The sequence below is a fragment of the Cetorhinus maximus genome, unplaced genomic scaffold, assembly GCF_964194155.1.
Source record: "Cetorhinus maximus unplaced genomic scaffold, sCetMax3.hap1.1 HAP1_SCAFFOLD_4016, whole genome shotgun sequence".
NCBI classification, from domain to species: Eukaryota; Metazoa; Chordata; class Chondrichthyes; order Lamniformes; family Cetorhinidae; genus Cetorhinus; species Cetorhinus maximus.
In genome coordinates, this window is record NW_027599921.1 from 134 (window position 1) to 18431 (window position 18298).

The following is an 18298-nucleotide window of genomic DNA, read 5'->3' on the forward strand; positions in this document are numbered from 1 at the left end:
ATTGTGTGTGGGCGAGGGTGAGTGAGTGTGTGTGGGAGAGGGTGAGTGAGTGTGTGTGGAAGAGGGTGAGTGTGTGTGTGGGAGAGGGTGAGTGAGTGTGTGTGGGAGAGGGTGAGTGAGTGTGTGTGGGAGAGGGAGAGTGAGTGTGTGTGGGAGAGGGTGAGTGAGTGTGTGTGGGAGAGGGTGAGTGAGTGAGTGTGTGTGGGAGAGGGTGAGTGAGTGTGTGTGTGTGGGCGACGGTAAGTAAGTGTGTGTGGGAGAGGGTGAGTGAGTGTGTGTGGGAGAGAGTGAGTGAGTGAATGTGGGAGAGGGTGAGTGAGTGTGTGTGAGAGAGGGTGAGTGAGTGAGTGTGGGAGAGGGTGAGTGAGTGTGTGTGTGAGAGGGAGAGTGAGTGTATGTGGGAGTGGGTGAGTGAGTGAGTGTGTGTGGGAGAGGGTGAGTGAGTGTGTGTGGGAGAGGGTGAGTTTGTGTGTGTGGAAGAGGGTGAGTGAGTGTGTGTGGGAGAGGGTGAGTGTGTGTGTGTTGGAGAGGGTGAGTGAGTGTGTGTGGGAGAGGGTGAGTGTGTGTGGGAGAGGGTGAGTGAGTGTGTGTGGGAGAGGGTGAGTGAGTGAGTGTGTGTGCGAGAGGGTGAGTGAGTGTGTGTGGGAGTGGGTGAGTGTGTGTGTGTGGAGAGGGTGAGTGAGTGTGTGTGGGAGAGGGTGAGTGAGTGAGTGTGGGAGAGGGTGAGTGAGTGTGTGTGTGAGAGGGTGAGTGAGTGAGTGTGGGAGAGGGTGAGTGAGTGAGTGTGGGAGATGGTGAGTGTGTGTGTGGGAGAGGGTGAGTGAGTGTTTGTTGGAGAGGATGAGTGAGTGTGTGTGGGAGAGGGTGAGTGAGTGTTTGTGCGAGCGGGTGAGTGAATGTGTGTGGGAAAGGGAGAGTGAGTGTTTGTGGGAGAGGGTGAGTGTGTGTGTGGGAGAGGGTGAGTGAGTGTGTGTGGGAGAGGGTGAGTGAGTGAGTGTGTGTAGGAGAGGGTGAGTGAGTGTTTGTGGGAGAGTGTGAGTGTGTGTGTGGGAGAGGGTGAGTGAGTGTGTGTGGGAGAGGGTGAGTGAGTGAGTGTGTGTGGGAGAGGGTGTGTTTGTTTGTGTGGGAGAGGGTGAGTGAGTGTGTGTGGTAGAGGGTGAGTGAGTGAGTGTGTGTGGGAGAGGGTGAGTGAGTGTGTGTGGGAGAGGGTGTGTGAGTGTGTGTGGGAGAGGGTGAGTGAGTGTGTGTGGGAGAGGGTGAGTGAGTGTGTGTGGGAGAGGGTGAGTGAGTGAGTTTGGGAGAGGGTGAGTGAGTGTGTGTCCGAGCGGGTGAGTGAGTGTGTGTGGGAGAGGGTGAGTGAGTGTGTGTGGGAGAGGGTGAGTGAGTGTGTGTGGGAGAGGGTGAGTGAGTGAGTGTGGGAGAGGGTGAGTGAGTGAGTGTGGGAGAGGGTGAGTGAGTGAGTGTGGGAGAGGGTGAGTGAGTGAGTGTGGGAGAGTGTGAGTGAGTGTGTGTAGGAGAGGGTGAGTGAGTGTGTGTGGAAGAGGGTGAGTGAGTGTGTGTGGGAGAGGGTGAGTGAGTGAGTGTGGGAGAGGGTGAGTGAGTGTGAGTGGGAGAGGGTGAGTGAGTGTGTGTGGGAGAGGGTGAGTGAGTGTGTGTGGGAGAGGGTGAGTGAGTGTGTGTGGGAGAGGGTGAGTGAGTGTGTGTGGGAGAGGGTGAGTGAGTGTGTGTGGGAGAGGGTGAGTGAGTGAGTGTGGGAGAGGGTGAGTGAGTGAGTGTGTGTGGGAGAGGGTGAGTGAGTGTGTGTGGGAGAGGGTGAGTGAGTGAGTGTGGGAGAGGGTGAGTGAGTGAGTGAGTGAGTGAGGGGTTGATGGGCGGTGAAGGGGATGGAGGAGGAGTCCGGAGGCTGCGAGACAGGGAAAACACTGCCTGGCGGATTCAAACAGCACACCCTGTCAACAGGACAGGACTGGACCTGTGCTTCAGGGCAGGGAGAGAGTGAGATACAGTTACACAGAGAGAGAGAGCGAGAAGGAGAGTGAGAGACAGAGAGGGAGAGACAGCGAGAGAGAGACAGGGAGAGGGAGGGAGAGAGAGAGAGACAGAGAGAGAGAGACAGAGAGAGGGAGAGAGAGAGAGAGAGGGAGAGAGAGAGAGAGAGAGAGAGGGAGACAGGGAGAGGGAGAGAGAGAGAGACAGAGAGAGAGAGACAGAGAGAGAGAGAGAGGGAGACAGAGAGAGAGAGACAGAGAGAGAGAGAGAGAGAGGGAGACATAGAGAGAGACAGAGAGAGAGAGACAGAGAGAGAGAGAGACAGAGAGAGACTGAGAGAGAGAGAGACAGAGAGAGACCGAGAGAGAGAGACAGAGAGAGAGAGACAGAGAGAGACCGAGAGAGAGACAGAGAGAGACAGAGAGAGAGAGACCGAGAGAGACCGAGAGAGAGACAGAGAGAGACCGAGAGAGACCGAGAGAGAGAGACAGAGAGAGACAGAGAGAGAGAGACAGAGAGAGAGAGGGATACAGACCGAGAGGGAAACAGAGAGAAAGACAGACACAGACAGACAGAGAGAGAGAGACAGAGAGAAAGGGAGAAAGGTAAATAGAGAGAGTGTGTGTGAGAGCGAGAGAGGGATACAGAGAGAGAGAGAGACAGGGAGAGGCAGAAAGAGAGAGGGAGAGAGTGTGTGTGAGAGAGAGACAGAGAGAGAGAGAAAGGGAGCGGGGGAAAGGGGAATAGAGAGAGTGTGTGAGAGAGAGAGAGGGATACAGAGAGAGAGAGATAGAGAGAGAGACAGGGAGAGGCAGAAAGGGAGAGGGAGAGAGTGTGTGTGAGAGAGAGACAGAGAGAAAGACAGAGAGAGAGAGAGAGACAGACACAGACAGAGAGAGAGAGAAAGGGAGCGGGAGAAAGGGGAATAGAGAGAGTGTGAGAGAGAGAGGGAGAGGCTTGACTCCAAGGGTGACTGTACACCTTCGATGCCCGTGTCGGCCTGTGCACATGTGAAATTTTAAGAAGCGGCTTTAAGTCTGAGGGGGGTGGGGGGGAAGACTTTGTGCCCCTATCGCTGAGGGGGAGGGAGGGGGTAGGCAGAGTGGGGCGATTCCCATCTCCATGTGCGGCCAGTCCCACTCCACTGGTTGCCATTCTGCTCCGCGCCACCTCTGCCCCCGGGGTCTGGGTTCTCAGGACCGGTCTCAGAGGGGGTGAACCCACTCCGCCTTTCTCTAACCCCCCAAACCCACCCCCACCTCTCTCCCTCTCTCCCCCCAACCCCACCCCGCTCGAGTGCACACTCCAACATGGCAGTGATGAATTACCAGTACATCAAAGAGATGAATGGGTTTCGAGTCTACATCTTGGAAGGTAAGGATTTAGCTTCTCTGATCTCAGAAGAGAGGGACAGCTGTGGGAGGGAGGAGGGTGTAAGCGTGTCGGGACAAGGCTGTGTCACGGGGATTGTGTCAGCCGGGCGTTGTATAAGATCGCGTTCAGTAAGTAAGTGTGAGTGGGAGTGTGTATGTGTGAGTGTGTGTGGGGGTGTGAGTGTGACTGTGTGTGAGAGAGTGTATGTGAGTGTGTGCATGTGTGTGTGTGTGTGTGAGAGAATGTGTGTGAGTCTGAGTGTGTGCTTGTGTGAGTGAGTGCATGTGTGTGCATTTGTGTGTGTGTGTGTGAGAGAGTGTGTGTGTATGCGAGTTTGTGTGTGTGTCTGTGTTTGTGTGTGTGTACGTGAGACAGAGTGTTTGTATGTGTCTCTGTGCATGTGAGAGAGAGTGTGCGTGTGTGAGCGAGAGTGTGTGTGTGAGAGGGAGAGTGTGTGTGCGTGAGTGAGAGTGAGTGTGTGAGAGAGATGTGTGAGCGAGATAGTGTGTGTGTGTCTGTGTTTGTGCGTGTGAGTGTGTGTGCATGAGTGAGAGAGTGTGTGTGTGTGTGTATGAGTGTCTGTGTGTTTGTGAGACAGTGTGAGTGTGTGTGTGTGTGTGCATGGGAGCGTGCATGCACCTGTCTGTAAGATTGTGTCTGTAAGATTGTGTCTGTGTCTGCGTATGTGTGCCCATGTGTGTGTTTGTGAGTGCATGTGTGTGCATGTGAGTGTGTGCGTGAGTGTGTGTGTGAGCGTGTGTGTGTGTAAGATTGTGCCTGTGTCTGCGTATGTGTGTCCACGTGTGTGTTTGTGAGTGAGTGCGTCAGAGACTCAGTGTGTGTGCGTGTGAGTGTGAGTGTGAGTGTGTGTGTGTGTGTGAGTGTGTGTGTATCTGTGTTTGCATGTGTGTGAGAGAGAGCATGTGTGTGTGTCTGTGTTTGTGCATGAGAGAGAGATGGTGTGTGTGTGTGAGCAGGAGAGTGTGTGAGAGAGATGTGTGAGTGAGAGTGTGTGTCTGTGTTTGTGCGTGTGAGAGAGTGTGTGCGTAAGTGAGAGAGTGAGTGTGTGGGAGAGATGTGTGAGCGAAAGAGAGAGTGTGTGTGTGTGTGTGTCTGTGTTTGCATGTGTGTGTGAGAGAAGAGTGCGCGTGTGAGCGAGAGTTTGTGTCTGTGTTTGTGCGTGTGAGCAAGAGAGTGTGTGTGTATGTGTGGAGGGAGAGTGTGCCTGTATGTGAGACAGAGTGTATGTGTGTCTGTGTTTGTGTGTGTATATGTGTTAGAGAGAGTGTGTCTGTGTGTGTGTGAGACAGTGTGAGTGAGTGTGTGTGTGTGTGTGCATGGGAGCATGCATGCGCCTGTGTGTGTGTGTGTGAGAGAGTGTAAGATTGTGTCTGTGTGTGTGTGTCCATGTGTGTGTTTGTGTGTGTGCGTGAGAGACTGTGTGCATGAGAGACTGTGTGTGTGTGTGTGTGAGTGAGTGCGTCAGAGACTGTGTGTGTGTGTGAGTGTGTGAGTGAGTGTGTGTGAGTGTGTGAATGCGTGTGTAAGTGCATGTGTGTGTGTATGAGTGCGGGTGTGCAAGTGCATGTGTGAGTGTAAGTGTGAGTGCATGTGTGACTGCGTGTGTGTCAATGCGCATGTGACTGCATGTGTGTGAGTGTGACTGTCTGTTTGTGTGTGAGTGCATGTGAGTGAGCGTGTGTGACTGAGTGCATGTCTGTGTGTGTATATTCCTGAGTGTGCGAGGCAGTGTGTGTGTGCGTGAGTGTGCGAGGGAGTGTGTATGTGCATGAGTATGTGAGGGAGTACGTGTGCACGTGAGTGTGCGTGCGAGAGTGCAAGGGAGTGTGTGTGCGAGGGTGCGAGGGAGGGTGTGTGTGTGCGAGGGAGGGTGTGTGTGTGAGTGTGCAAGGGAGTGTGTGCACGAGGGAGTGTGTGTGCGTGAGTGTGCAAGGAAATGTGTGTGCGTGAGTGTGTGAGGGAGTGTGTGCATGCATGAGTGTGCGAGGGAGTGTGTGCGTGAGTGTGCAAGGAAATGTGTGTGCGTGAGTGTGTGCGGGAGTGTGTATGTGTTTCCATCTTGCAAAGGCTTCCTCCTCTCTAACATCGTCTCCCACCAGCCTGAGCTCATCCGCCAGTGAAAATCTCATCGATGCTTTCATTTTCATAAAACTCTGTAAACAGCAGCCTCCCCACCCACAGAGCCCCACTCCGCCTCCTGACTCACACCAGCTCCAATTCACACATCACCCCCTGTACTCGCTGACTCACACTGGCTCCCGGACCGGCAACACCTCCACTTTCAAAACTCACAGCCTTGTATTCAAATCGATCCAACGCCCTCACCCCTCCCTATCTCTGTAACCTCCTCAAACACCTACAACCCTCCCTATCTCTGTAACCTCCTCAAACACCTACAACCCTCCCTATCTCTGTAACCTCCTCCAGCACCTACACCCCTCCCTATCTCTGTAACCTCCTCCAGCCCCTACACCCCTCCCTATCTCTGTAACCTCCTCCAGCCCCTACAACCCTCCCTATCTCTGTAACCTCCTCCAGCCCCTACAACCCTCCATATCTCTGTAACCTCCTCCGCACCTACAACCCTCCCTATCTCTGTAACCTCCTCCAGCCCCTATACCCCTCCCTATCTCTGTAACCTCCTCCAGCCCCTACACCCCTCCCTATCTCTGTAACCTCCTCCAGCCCCTACAACCCTCCCTATCTCTGGAACCTCCTCCAGCCCCTACACCCCTCCCTATCTCTGTAACCTACTCCAGATCCTACACCCCTCCCTATCTCTGGAACATCCTCCAGTCCCTACAACAGTCCCCATCTCTGTAACCTCCTCCTGCCCCTACAACCCTCCCTATCTCTGTAACCTCCTCCAGCCCCTACAACCCTCCCTATCTCTGTAACCTCCTCCAGCCCCTACAACCCTCCCTATCTCTGTAACCTCCTCCAGCACCTACACCCCTCCCTATCTCTGTAACCTCCTCCAGCCCCTACACCCCTCCCTATCTCTGTAACCTCCTCCAGCCCCTACAACCCTCCCTATCTCTGTAACCTCCTCCAGCCCCTACAACCCTCCATATCTCTGTAACCTCCTCCGCACCTACAACCCTCCCTATCTCTGTAACCTCCTCCAGCCCCTACACCCCTCCCTATCTCTGTAACCTCCTCCAGCCCCTACACCCCTCCCTATCTCTGTAACCTCCTCCAGCCCCTACAACCCTCCCTATCTCTGGAACCTCCTCCAGCCCCTACACCCCTCCCTATCTCTGTAACCTACTCCAGATCCTACACCCCTCCCTATCTCTGGAACATCCTCCAGTCCCTACAACAGTCCCCATCTCTGTAACCTCCTCCTGCCCCTACAACCCTCCCTATCTCTGTAACCTCCTCCAGCCCCTACACCCCTCCCTATCTCTGTAACCTACTCCAGATCCTACAACCCTCCCTATCTCTGTAACCTCCTCCAGACCCTACACCCCTCCCTATCTCTGTAACCTCCTCCAGCCCCTACAACCCCACCTATCTCTGTAGCCTCCTCCAGCCCCTACAACCCTCCCTATCTCTGTAACCTCCTCCAGCCCCTACAACCCTCCCTATCTCTGTAACCTCCTCCAGCCCCTACAAACCCGCCATCTCTGTAACCTCCTCCAGCCACTACAACCCTCCAATTCTCTGTAACCTCCTGCAGCCCCCAAAATCCTCCCTATCTCCTCTACACCGTCCCCATCAAACACTCCCAGGACAGGTACAGCACGGGGTTAGATACAGAGTAAAGCTCCCTCTACACCGTCCCCATCAAACACTCCCAGGACAGGTACAGCACGGGGTTAGATACAGAGTAAAGCTCCCTCTACACCGTCCCCCATCAAACACTCCCAGGACAGGTGCCGCACTCTGAGGGGCTGAAGGGAAGGAGGGGAGCGGGAGGGAGAGGGTGAATCTTGCTGGGAAAATGAGGTGGCGTCTGATTGGTGTGGTCATCTCTTCCGCAGGGCACCCAAGCTTGAAGTCGGGCGAGAGACACCAGCCACAAGCCAATCACAGGACGGGGCCGCCCCCAAGCTGTCCAATCAAACGCAAGCACCCGGTAGATCCCATCGGCCTTGGCCAGTCAGTGGAGGAAGGCCTTCCAACAGCCGGGAGGGCCCTCACGTTGCTCATGGTGTAAGTAGAAGGTGGGGGGTTAGAACAATAATTGGCAGCCGCAAGGCCTCTTTAACAAGGCAAAACGACCCCAGGGGAGAATAACTCAGACAGGAGCTGACCCCAAGCCCCACGCGGGGATATTAGGGACAGGCGACCAAAACCTTGGTCAAAGAGGTCGGTTTTTAAGGGGCGTCTTAAAGGAAGGAGAGAGAGAGGGAGAGGGAGAGAGAGAGGTGGACGGAGGGAGTTCCAGAGCTCAGGGCCACCCCCTCAGGCAGCTGAAGGCCCGGCCGCCAGTGGTGGAGCCAATAGCAATCGGGGGATGCTGGAGAGGCCGGAATTGGTGGAGCGCAGAGATCTCGGAGGGTTGTAGGAGGTTACAGAGATAGGGAGGGGTGTAGGGGACTGGAGGAGGTGACAGAGATAGGGAGGGTTGTAGGGGCTGTAAGAGGTTACAGAGATAGGGAGGGTTGTAGGGGCTGTAAGAGGTTACAGAGATAGGGAGGGTTATAGGGGCTGGAGGAGGTTACAGAGGTAGGGAGGGTTGTAGGGGGTGGAGGGGGTTACAGAGGTAGGGAGGGTTGTAGGGCTGGAGGAGGTTGTAGAGATAGGGAGAGTTGTAGGGGCAGAAGGAGGTAACGGAGATAGGGAGGGTTGAAGGGGCAGAAGGAGGTTACAGAGATAGGGAGAGTTGTAAGGGCTCGAGGAGGTTACAGAGATAGGGAGGGGTGTAGGAGCTGGAGGAGGTTATAGTGATATGGAGGGGTGTAGGTGTGGAGGAGGTTACAGAGATAGGGAGGGTTGAAGGGGCTGGAGGAGGTTACAGAGATAGGGAGGGTTGTAGGGGCTGGAGGAGATTACAGAGATAGGGAGGGTTGTAATGGGGTGGAGGATGTTACAGAGATAGGGAGGGTTGTAGGGGCTGGAGGAGGTACAGAGATAGAAAGGGTTGTTGGGGCTGGAGGAGGTTACAGAGATAGGGAGGGTTGTAATGGGGTGGAGGATGTTACAGAGATAGGGAGGGTTGTAGGGGCTGGAGGAGATTACAGAGATAGGGAGGGTTGTAGGGGCTGGAGGAGGTACAGAGATAGAGAGGGTTGTTGGGGCTGGAGGAGGTTACAGAGATAGGGAGGGGTGTAGGGGCTGGAGGAGTTTACAGAGATAGGGAAGGTTGTAGGGGCTGGAGGAGGTTACAGAGATAGGGAGGGTTGTAGGGGCTGAAGGAGGTTACAGAGATAGATAGGGTTGTAGGGGCTGGAGGAGGTTACAGAGATAGGGAGGGTTGTAGGGGGTGGAGGGGGTTACAGAGGTAGGGAGGGTTGTAGGGCTGGAGGAGGTTGTAGAGATAGGGAGAGTTATAGGGGCTGGAGGAGATTACAGAGATAGGGAGGGTTGTAATGGGGTGGAGGATGTTACAGAGATAGGGAGGGTTGTAGGGGCTGGAGGAGATTACAGAGATAGGGAGGGTTGTAGGGGCTGGAGGAGGTACAGAGATAGAGAGGGTTGTTGGGGCTGGAGGAGGTTACAGAGATAGGGAGGGGTGTAGGGGCTGGGGGAAGTTACAGGGATATGGAGGGTTGCGGAGGCTGGTGGAGGTCACAGGAATATAGAGGTTTGTAGGGGCTGGAGGAGGTTACAGAGATAGGGAGGGTTGTAGGGGCTGGAGGAGGTTACAGAGATAGGGAGGGTTGTAGGGGCTGGAGGAAGTTACAGAGATAGGGAGGGTTGTAGGGGCTGGAGGAGGTTACAGAGATAGGGAGGGTTGTAGGGGCTGGAGGAGGTGACAGAGATAGGGAGGGGTGTAGGGGCTGGAGATGGTTACAGAGATAGGGAGGGGGTGTAGGGGCTGGAGGAGGTTACAGAGATAGGGAGCGGTGTAGGGGCTGGAGGAGGTTACAGAGATAGGGAGGGGTGTAGGGGCTGGAGGAGGTTACAGAGATAGGGAGGAGTGTAGGGGCTGGAGGAGGTTACAGAGATAGGGAGGGGTGTAGGGTCTGGCGGAGGTTACAGAGATAGGGAGGAGTGTAGGGACTGGAGGAGGTTACAGAGATAGGGAGGGGTTTAGGGGTGGAGGAGGTTACAGAGATAGGGAGGGGTGTAGGGGCTGGAGGAGGTTACAGAGATAGGGAGGGTTGTAGGGGCTGGAGGAGGTTACAGAGATAGGGAGGGGTGTAGGGGCTGGAGGAGGTTACAGAGATAGGGAGGGGTTTAGGGGTGGAGGAGGTTACAGAGATAGGGAGGGGTGTAGGGGCTGGAGGAGGTTACAGAGATAGGGAGGGGTGTAGGGGCTGGAGGAGGTTACAGAGATAGGGAGGGTTGTAGGGGCTGGAGGAGGTTACAGAGATAGGGAGGGGTGTAGGGGCTGGAGGAGGTTACAGAGATAGGGAGGGGTGTAAGAGCTGGAGGAGGTTACAGAGATAGGGAGGGGTGTAGGGGCTGGAGGAGGTTACAGAGATAGGGAGGGGTGTAGGGGCTGGAGGAGGTTACAGAGATAGGGAGGGTTGTGGGGGCTGGAGGAGGTTACAGAGATAGGGAGGGTTGTAGGGGCTGGAGGAGATTACAGAGATAGGGAGGGTTGTAGGGGCTGGAGGAGGTTACAGAGATAGGGAGGGGTGTAGGGGCTGGAGGAGATTACAGAGATAGGGAGGGGTGTAGGGGCTGGAGGAGGTTACAGAGATAGGGAGGGTTGTAGGGGCTGGAGGAGGTTACAGAGATAGGGAGGGGTGTAGGGGCTGGAGGAGGCTACAGAGATAGGGAGGGTTGTAGGGGCTGGAGGAGGTTACAGAGATAGGGAGGGTTGTAGGGGCTGGAGGAGGTTACAGAGATAGGGAGGGTTGTAGGGGCTGGAGGAGGTTACAGAGATAGGGAGGGGTGTAGGGGACTGGAGGAGGTTACAGAGATAGGGAGGGGTGTAGGGGACTGGAGGAGGTTACAGAGATACGGAGGGTTGTAGGGGCTGGAGGAGGTTACAGAGATAGGGAGGGTTGTAGGGGCTGGAGGAGGTTACAGAGATAGGGAGGGGTGTAGGGGCTGGAGGAGGTTACAGAGATAGGGAGGGGTGTAGGGGCTGGAGGGGGTTACAGAGATAGGGAGGGGTGTAGGGGGCTGGAGGAGGTTACAGAGATAGGGAGGGGTGTAGCGGCTGGAGGAGGTTACAGAGTTAGGGAGGGTTGTAGGGGCTGAAGGAGGTTACAGAGATAGGGAGGGGTGTAGGGGCTGGAGGGGGTTACAGAGATAGGGAGGGGTGTAGGGGGCTGGAGGAGGTTACAGAGATAGGGAGGGGTGTAGCGGCTGGAGGAGGTTACAGAGTTAGGGAGGGTTGTAGGGGCTGGAGGAGGTTACAGAGATAGGGAGGGGTGTAGGGGCTGGAGGAGGTTACAGAGATAGGGAGGGGTGTAGGGGCTGGAGGAGGTTACAGAGATAGGGAGGGGTGTAGGGGCTGGAGGAGGTGACAGAGATAGGGAGGGGTGTAGGGGCTGGAGGAGGTTACAGAGATAGGGAGGGGTGTAGGGGCTGGAGGAGGTTACAGAGATAGGGAGAGTTGTAGGGGCTGGAGGAGGTTACAGAGATAGGGAGGGGTGTAGGGGCTGGAGGAGGTTACAGAGATAGGGAGGGGTGTAGGGGCTGGAGGAGGTTACAGAGATAGGGAGGGTTGTAGGGGCTGGAGGAGGTTACAGAGATAGGGAGGGGTGTAGGGGCTGGAGGAGGTTACAGAGATAGGGAGGGGTGTGGCGAGGCGGTTGAGGGTGAGATTTGTAAATTTGGGGTGTTATGGGACTGGCTGTCTTGATGTAAATTCTGTTGTGCTGATGCCCAGTGAGACCGTGAGCCCGGGGGGAGGAGGGTCAAAGGGGAAGCAAATGCCAGGCCAGTCCTGACACGTGGCAGGAGACGCGTTTGCGATGAGCTGGGTTTCCCGGGACGTGTCCGGCTGGTCAGGAGTGCCTGGGCCAATAACTCATTTCCCTGGTGGAGCGTGGGAGAAAATCATAAATCCCAAAAAGTGACAACTAAACTCCCCCCACCCCCAGCAAGTGCGGGCTGCAGATGTCATGTCGGACTCAGCAACAAGGCCTCAGGCTGTACCTCGGCCTAGTTTAAGGGCCCCGCCTACAGCCTGCCTCAGACAGGATCAATGTGGCAGACGATGGTAGAAGATGATTCATATGTAGCAGGATTTACCAGCAGGTTCTGAATCAGGACATTGTCTTCACAACGTTTAAGTAAAACCACACATGATATCAAAGGCACCAGGAGTTAACACTCCCAGGACAGGTACAGCACGGGGTTAGATACAGAGTAAAGCTCCCTCTACACCGTCCCCATCAAACACTCCCAGGACAGGTACAGCACGGGGTTAGATACAGAGTAAAGCTCCCTCTACACCGTCCCCATCAAACACTCCCAGGACAGGTACAGCACAGGGTTAGATACAGAGTAAAGCTCCCTCTACACTGTCCCCATCAAACACTCACAGGACAGGTACAGCACGGTGATGGATACAGAGTAAAGCTCCCTCTACACCGTCCCCATCGAACACTCCCAGGACAGGTACAGCACGGGGTTAGATACAGGGTAAAGCTCCCTGTACACCGTCCCCATCAAACACTCCCAGGACAGGTACAGCACGGGGTTAGATACAGAGTAAAGCTCCCTCTACACCGTCCCCATCAAACACTCCCAGGACAGGTACAGCACGGGGTTAGATACAGAGTAAAGCTCCCTCTACACCGTCCCCATCAAACACTCCCAGGACAGGTACAGCACGGGGTTAGATACAGAGTAAAGCTCCCTCTACACTGTCCCCATCAAACACTCCCAGGACAGGTACAGCACGGGGTTAGATACAGAGTAAAGCTCCCTCTACACTGTCCCCATCAAACACTCCCAGGACAGGTACAGCACGGGGTTAGATACAGAGTAAAGCTCCCTCTACACTGTCCCGATCAAACACTCCCAGGACAGGTACAGCACGGGGTTAGATACAGAGTAAAGCTCCCTCTACACCGTCCCCATCAAACACTCCCAGGACAGGTACAGCACGGGATTAGATACAGAGTAAAGCTCCCTCTACACCGTCCCCATCAAACACTCCCAGGACAGGTACAGCACGGGGTTAGATACAGAGTAAAGCTCCCTCTACACTGTCCCCATCAAACACTCCCAGGACAGGTACAGCACGGGGTTAGATACAGAGTAAAGCTCCCTCTACACCGTCCCCATCAAACACTCCCAGACGTCTCCCCCGGGGGAGTCCGAACTCCGCCCGCCGACAATTCAGGCCAAGCAGAGCCCGGGGTCCAGGCGCAGGCGTTCGTCTGGGGAACCCCGCCTCGCTTCGCCGCCCGGACGGATGTGAGGGATCCAACGCTTCTCTCCAAGGTGGTGGGAGGGGAGCTGTCTGCGAGCATTTTGGCTCCACTGTTTGCAGCAAGTGACCACGCCTCAAAAACGTAGCGGAGAGGGGGAGGGGTTAGCGAGATGGATGGGAACTCCCCATGGCCGACTCTCTCCCCCCACTTCCCTACCCACCCAAACCCCCAGCACTGCGGCTGCAAAGGTCAGTCGGGTCAGCGGCGGACGCTGGGGCTAGGGCCTGTCGATCTTTAAGGCCCGACTTCAGAGCGACGATGTCGGAATGCAGTGGGGGTGGGTGAAGGTTTTAGTGAGGATCCATTAAGTTCTGAGGGAGCGCCGCACTGTCGGAGGGTCAGCGCTGAGGGAGCGCCGCACTGTCGGAGGGTCAGTGCTGAGGGAGTGCCGCGCTGTCGGAGGGTCAGTGCTGAGGGAGCGCCGCACTGTCGGAGGGTCAGCGCTGAGGGAGCGCCGCACTGTCGGAGGGTCAGCGCTGAGGGAGCGCCGCACTGTCGGAGGGTCAGCGCTGAGGGAGCGCCGCACTGTCGGAGGGTCAGCGCTGAGGGAGCGCCGCACTGTCGGAGGGTCAGTGCTGAGGGAGTGCCGCACTGTCGGAGGGTCAGCGCTGAGGGAGCGCCGCACTGTCGGAGGGTCAGTGCCGAGCGAGCGCCACACTGTCGGAAGGTCAGTGCTGAGGGAGCGCCGCACTGTCGGAGGGTCAGTGCCGAGGGAGCGCCGCACTGTCGGAGGGTCAGCGCTGAGGGAGCGCTGCACTGTCGGAGGGTCAGCGCTGAGGGAGCGCCGCACTGTCGGAGGGTCAGCGCTGAGGGAGCGCCGCACTGTCGGAGGGTCAGTGCTGAGGGAGCGCCGCACTGTCGGAGGGTCAGCGCTGAGGGAGCGCCGCACTGTCGGAGGGTCAGCGCTGAGGGAGCGCCGCACTGTGGGAGGGTCAGTGCTGAGGGAGCGCCGCACTGTCGGAGGGTCAGCGCTGAGGGAGCGCCGCACTGTCGGAGGGTCAGCGCTGAGGGAGCGCCGCACTGTCGGAGGGTCAGCGCTGAGGGAGCGCCGCACTGTCGGAGGGTCAGTGCCGAGCGAGCGCCGCACTGTCGGAAGGTCAGTACTGAGGGAGCGCTGCACTGTCGGAGGGTCAGTGCTGAGGGAGCGCCGCACTGTCGGAGGGTCAGTGCCGAGCGAGCGCCGCACTGTCGGAAGGTCAGTGCCGAGGGAGCGCCGCACTGTCGGAGGGTCAGTGCTGAGGGAGCGCCGCACTGTCGGAGGGTCAGCGCTGAGGGAGCGCCGCACTGTCGGAGGGTCAGTGCTGAGGGAGTGCCGCACTGTCGGAGGGTCAGCGCTGAGGGAGCGCCGCACTGTCGGAGGGTCAGTGCCGAGCGAGCGCCACACTGTCGGAAGGTCAGTGCTGAGGGAGCGCCGCACTGTCGGAGGGTCAGTGCCGAGGGAGCGCCGCACTGTCGGAGGGTCAGCGCTGAGGGAGCGCTGCACTGTCGGAGGGTCAGCGCTGAGGGAGCGCCGCACTGTCGGAGGGTCAGCGCTGAGGGAGCGCCGCACTGTCGGAGTTGCTGTCCTTCAGTGTGAGATGTTAAACCCGAGGCCCCTGTCCGCCCTGTCAAGTGGACATAAAGCTCCCACGGCCTCCAGTGGAAGAAGAGTGAGGCGGACGGACGTTTCCCCAGGCCTTTTAGCACCCCGCGCGCTCGTGGGATCTTGCTGTGCGCGACTTGGCTGCCTTGCCTCCTTCGCTACGACGGTGACCGCGCTGGGAAAAGAATCCCCTTCGTTGGCGGAGAGGCGCCTGGGTGGGCGGGGTGGAAGGTGCCGGGGAAATTTGCCCCTCTCTCCCGCCGCCTTTGTCCCCAGAGAGCGGGGAGAATGGGGGTGAGGTTGAGGGGGTGGGAGGTCGAGGTGAATAGTGTGTGGATGTGTTTAAGGGGGCGGGGTGGTCGGGGGGGGAAGGTGGGAGAGGGGGAATAGAAGGATATGGGGATCGGCTGTTGGGGGGGGGTAGATAAAGGAGGGAGGGGGGGGGCGGGAGGAGGCCGGTGTCTGTGGGGGTGGGGGTGGGGGGGGCAGAAACACCGGCACGGAGCAGAGGGGCCGAATGGCCTGCTCCTGGGGCTGCGGGCACGGCGGGGCTACCGTGGACGGGGGTCCGAGCGAACCCCGGGTGCCCTTTGGCCTTGACCGTGTTCCACGTGACCTTTAACCCCCGTCTCCCACACGACGGCCCCAACCAGGCCAAGGCTCGGCCCTTATTGCCCAACCTCGTTTCCCCGCCAACCACGGGGACCTTATCGGTGGTGCTTCTGTGCGGCGGGTCGCTCACCCACACGGGGGGTGGGGTTGGGGGGGTTGGGGGAAGGGGACAAGATGGCCACGCCCCCAAATGGGCCCTCTCTCTCTCCGGCCTCCGGCCTCGGGCCTCCTCTCGACGCCGCGCAAGCCTCTCACTCTCCTGTCCTGTTCTTTCCCCGCGGCAGGGACAGGCCCGCGGCCAGGGAAGGGCCCACCTCCCCTCAGCATCAGCAACAGCAGCAGCAGCAGCAGCAGGCCTCAGGCCCCCCTGCCGACCAGCCGCTGGCCCTGGTCAAGAAGCGGCCCGGTTACAGCAGCCCGACCTCCGGCCCCTCGGGCACGCTGCCTCCCAGCATGCTCCAGCAGGTAAGGGACCAGCTGGGTTTGGCCCCCGGGTGTCGGTTGGGGGTGGGGGTGGCGGAGATGGGAGGGGGGCGCGTTTCCGAGGGCGGGTTTTGGGGTTTGCGGCCTAGCTCCGCAGGCTGCGGTCGGATTCGGCCGGCCGATCGGGAATCTCCCTCCGCGCTGTCCCGTCCAACACTCCCGATGAGGCAGCGCGGAGGGAGGCCACTTGTCCCATCTGCCCATGCTAGCTCTTTGTCGATTAGTCCCACAGAGTCTCCCCGCCCGGCTCTTCACCCCCCCCCAATCCCCTCCGCACCCCCCCACCCCCGAGACCTCGACAGCCTTCTCCAAAGTGGAGGGGCCGGAGTTGGATGTGTTACTCCAGCTCGGGTCTCACTGGCGAGCGACCGGCGGAGGGGGTCGAACGTCTAAGGAGTGAAATCTGTAGACCTCACCCCATCGAAAATTCGCAGCCATCACTCCCCCTGCTCGCTGACCCACACGGGGTCCATGTTAAAGCATCACCTCGATTTAAAAATACACATCCTTATTCTCTAATCCCTCCAGGTTCCTCACTCTCTCCCCTCCCTATCTCTGTCACCTCCTCCAGCCCCTACACCCCTCCCTATCTCTGTAACCTCCTCCAGCCCCCTACACCCCTCCCTATCTCTGTAACCTCCTCCAGCCCCCTACACCCCTCCCTATCTCTGTAACCTCCTCCAGCCCCCTACACCCCTCCCTATCTCTGTAACCTCCTCCAGTCCCTACAACCCTCCCTATCTCTGTAACCTCCTCCAGCCCCTACACCCCTCCCTATCTCTGTAACCTCCTACAGCCCTCCCTATCTCTGTAACCTCCTCCAACCCCCTACAACCCTCCCTATCTCTGTAACCTCCTCAGCCCCTACACCCCCTCCCTATCTCTGTAACCTCCTCCAGCCCTACACCCCTCCCTATCTCTGTAACCTCCTACAGCCCTCCCTATCTCTGTAACCTCCTCCAACCCCTACAACCCTCCCTATCTCTGTAACCTCCTCCAGCCCCTACACCCCTCCTTATCTCTGTAACCTCCTCCAGCACTGACAACCCTCCCTATCTCTGTAACCTCCTCCAACCCTACAACCCTCCCTATCTCTGTAACCTCCTCCAGCCCCCTACACCCCTCCTTATCTCTGTAACCTCCTCCAGCACTGACAACCCTCCCTATCTCTGTAACCTCCTCTAGCCCCTACAACCCCTCCCTATCTCTGTAACCTCCTCCAGTCACTACAACCCTCCCTATCTCTGTCACCTCCTCCAGCCCCCTACAACCCTCCCTATCTCTGTAACCTCCTCCAACCCCTACAACCCTCCCTATCTCTGTAACCTCCTCCAGCCCCTACACCCCTCCCTATCTCTGTAACCTCCTCCAGCCCCAACCACCGTCCCTATCTCTGTAACCTCCTCCAGCACTGACAACCCCTCCCTATCTCTGTAACCTCCTCTAGCCCCTACAACCCCTCCCTATCTCTGTAACCTCCTCCAGTCACTACAACCCTCCCTATCTCTGTAACCTCCTCCAGCCCCTACAACCCTCCCTATCTCTGTAACCTCCTCCAGCCCCTACACCCCTCCCTATCTCTGTAACCTCCTCCAGTCCACTACAACCCTCCCTATCTCTGTAACCTCCTCCAGCCCTACAACCCTCCCTATCTTTGTAACCCCCTCCAGCCCCTACAACCCTCCCTATCTCTGTAACCTCCTCCAGTCACTACAACCCTCCCTATCTCTGTAACCTCCTCCAGCCCCTACAACCCCTCCCTATCTCTGTAACCTCCTCCAGCCCCTTCACCCCTCCCTATCTCTGTAACCTCCTCCAGTCACTACAACCCTCCCTATCTCTGTCACCTCCTCCAGCCCCCCTACAACCCTCCCCTATCTCTGTAACCTCCTCCAGCCCCTACACCCCTCCCTATCTCTGTAACCTCCTCCAGCCCCCAACCACCGTCCCTATCTCTGTAACCTCCTCCAGCACTGACAACCCTCCCTATCTCTGTAACCTCCCTCTAGCCCCTACAACCCCTCCCTATCTCTGTAACCTCCTCCAGTCACTACAACCCTCCCTATCTCTGTAACCTCCTCCAGCCCCTACAACCCTCCCTATCTCTGTAACCTCCTCCAGCCCCTACACCCCTCCTATCTCTGTAACCTCCTCCAGTCACTACAACCCTCCCTATCTCTGTAACCTCCTCCAGCCCCTACAACCCTCCCTATCTTTGTAACCCTCTCCAGCCCCTACAACCCTCCCTATCTCTGTAACCTCCTCCAGTCACTACACCCCTCCCTATCTCTGTAACCTCCTCCAGCCCCTTCACCCCTCCCTATCTCTGTAACTCCTCCAACCCCTACAACCCTCCCTATCTCTGTAACCTCCTCCAGCCTCTACACCCCTCCCTATCTCTGTAACCTCCTCCAGCCTCTACAACCCTCCCTATCTCTATAACCTCCTCCAGCCCCTACAACCCTCCCTATCTCTGTAACCTCCTCCAGCCCCGACAACCCTCCCTATCTCTGTAACTTCCTCCAGCCCCTACACCCCTCCCTATCTCTGTAACCTCCTACAACCCTCCGAGATCTCTGCGCTCCTCCAATTCCGGCCTCTCGAGCATCCCCCCGATTTCCATCGCTCCGCCATTGGCGGCCGTGCCTTCAGCTCCCTGGGGGGCCCTGAGCTCTGGAATTCCCTCCCTCAACCTCTCCACCTCCCTCTCCCTCTCTCTCTGTCT

General features: G+C 57.6%; 1 protein-coding gene across 1 annotated transcript; it reads left to right on the plus strand.

The window, feature by feature from the left end:
* Nucleotides 1–3271: 3271 nt before the first annotated feature.
* LOC144678317 (uncharacterized) lies at nt 3272–15555 on the plus strand (the record flags this gene model as incomplete). Its single annotated transcript, XM_078538142.1, has 3 exons — nt 3272–3363; nt 7371–7542; nt 15375–15555. Coding segments are annotated over exons 1-3 (417 nt in total), but the record flags the coding sequence as incomplete, so codon positions are not given.
* Nucleotides 15556–18298: the final 2743 nt, after the last annotated feature.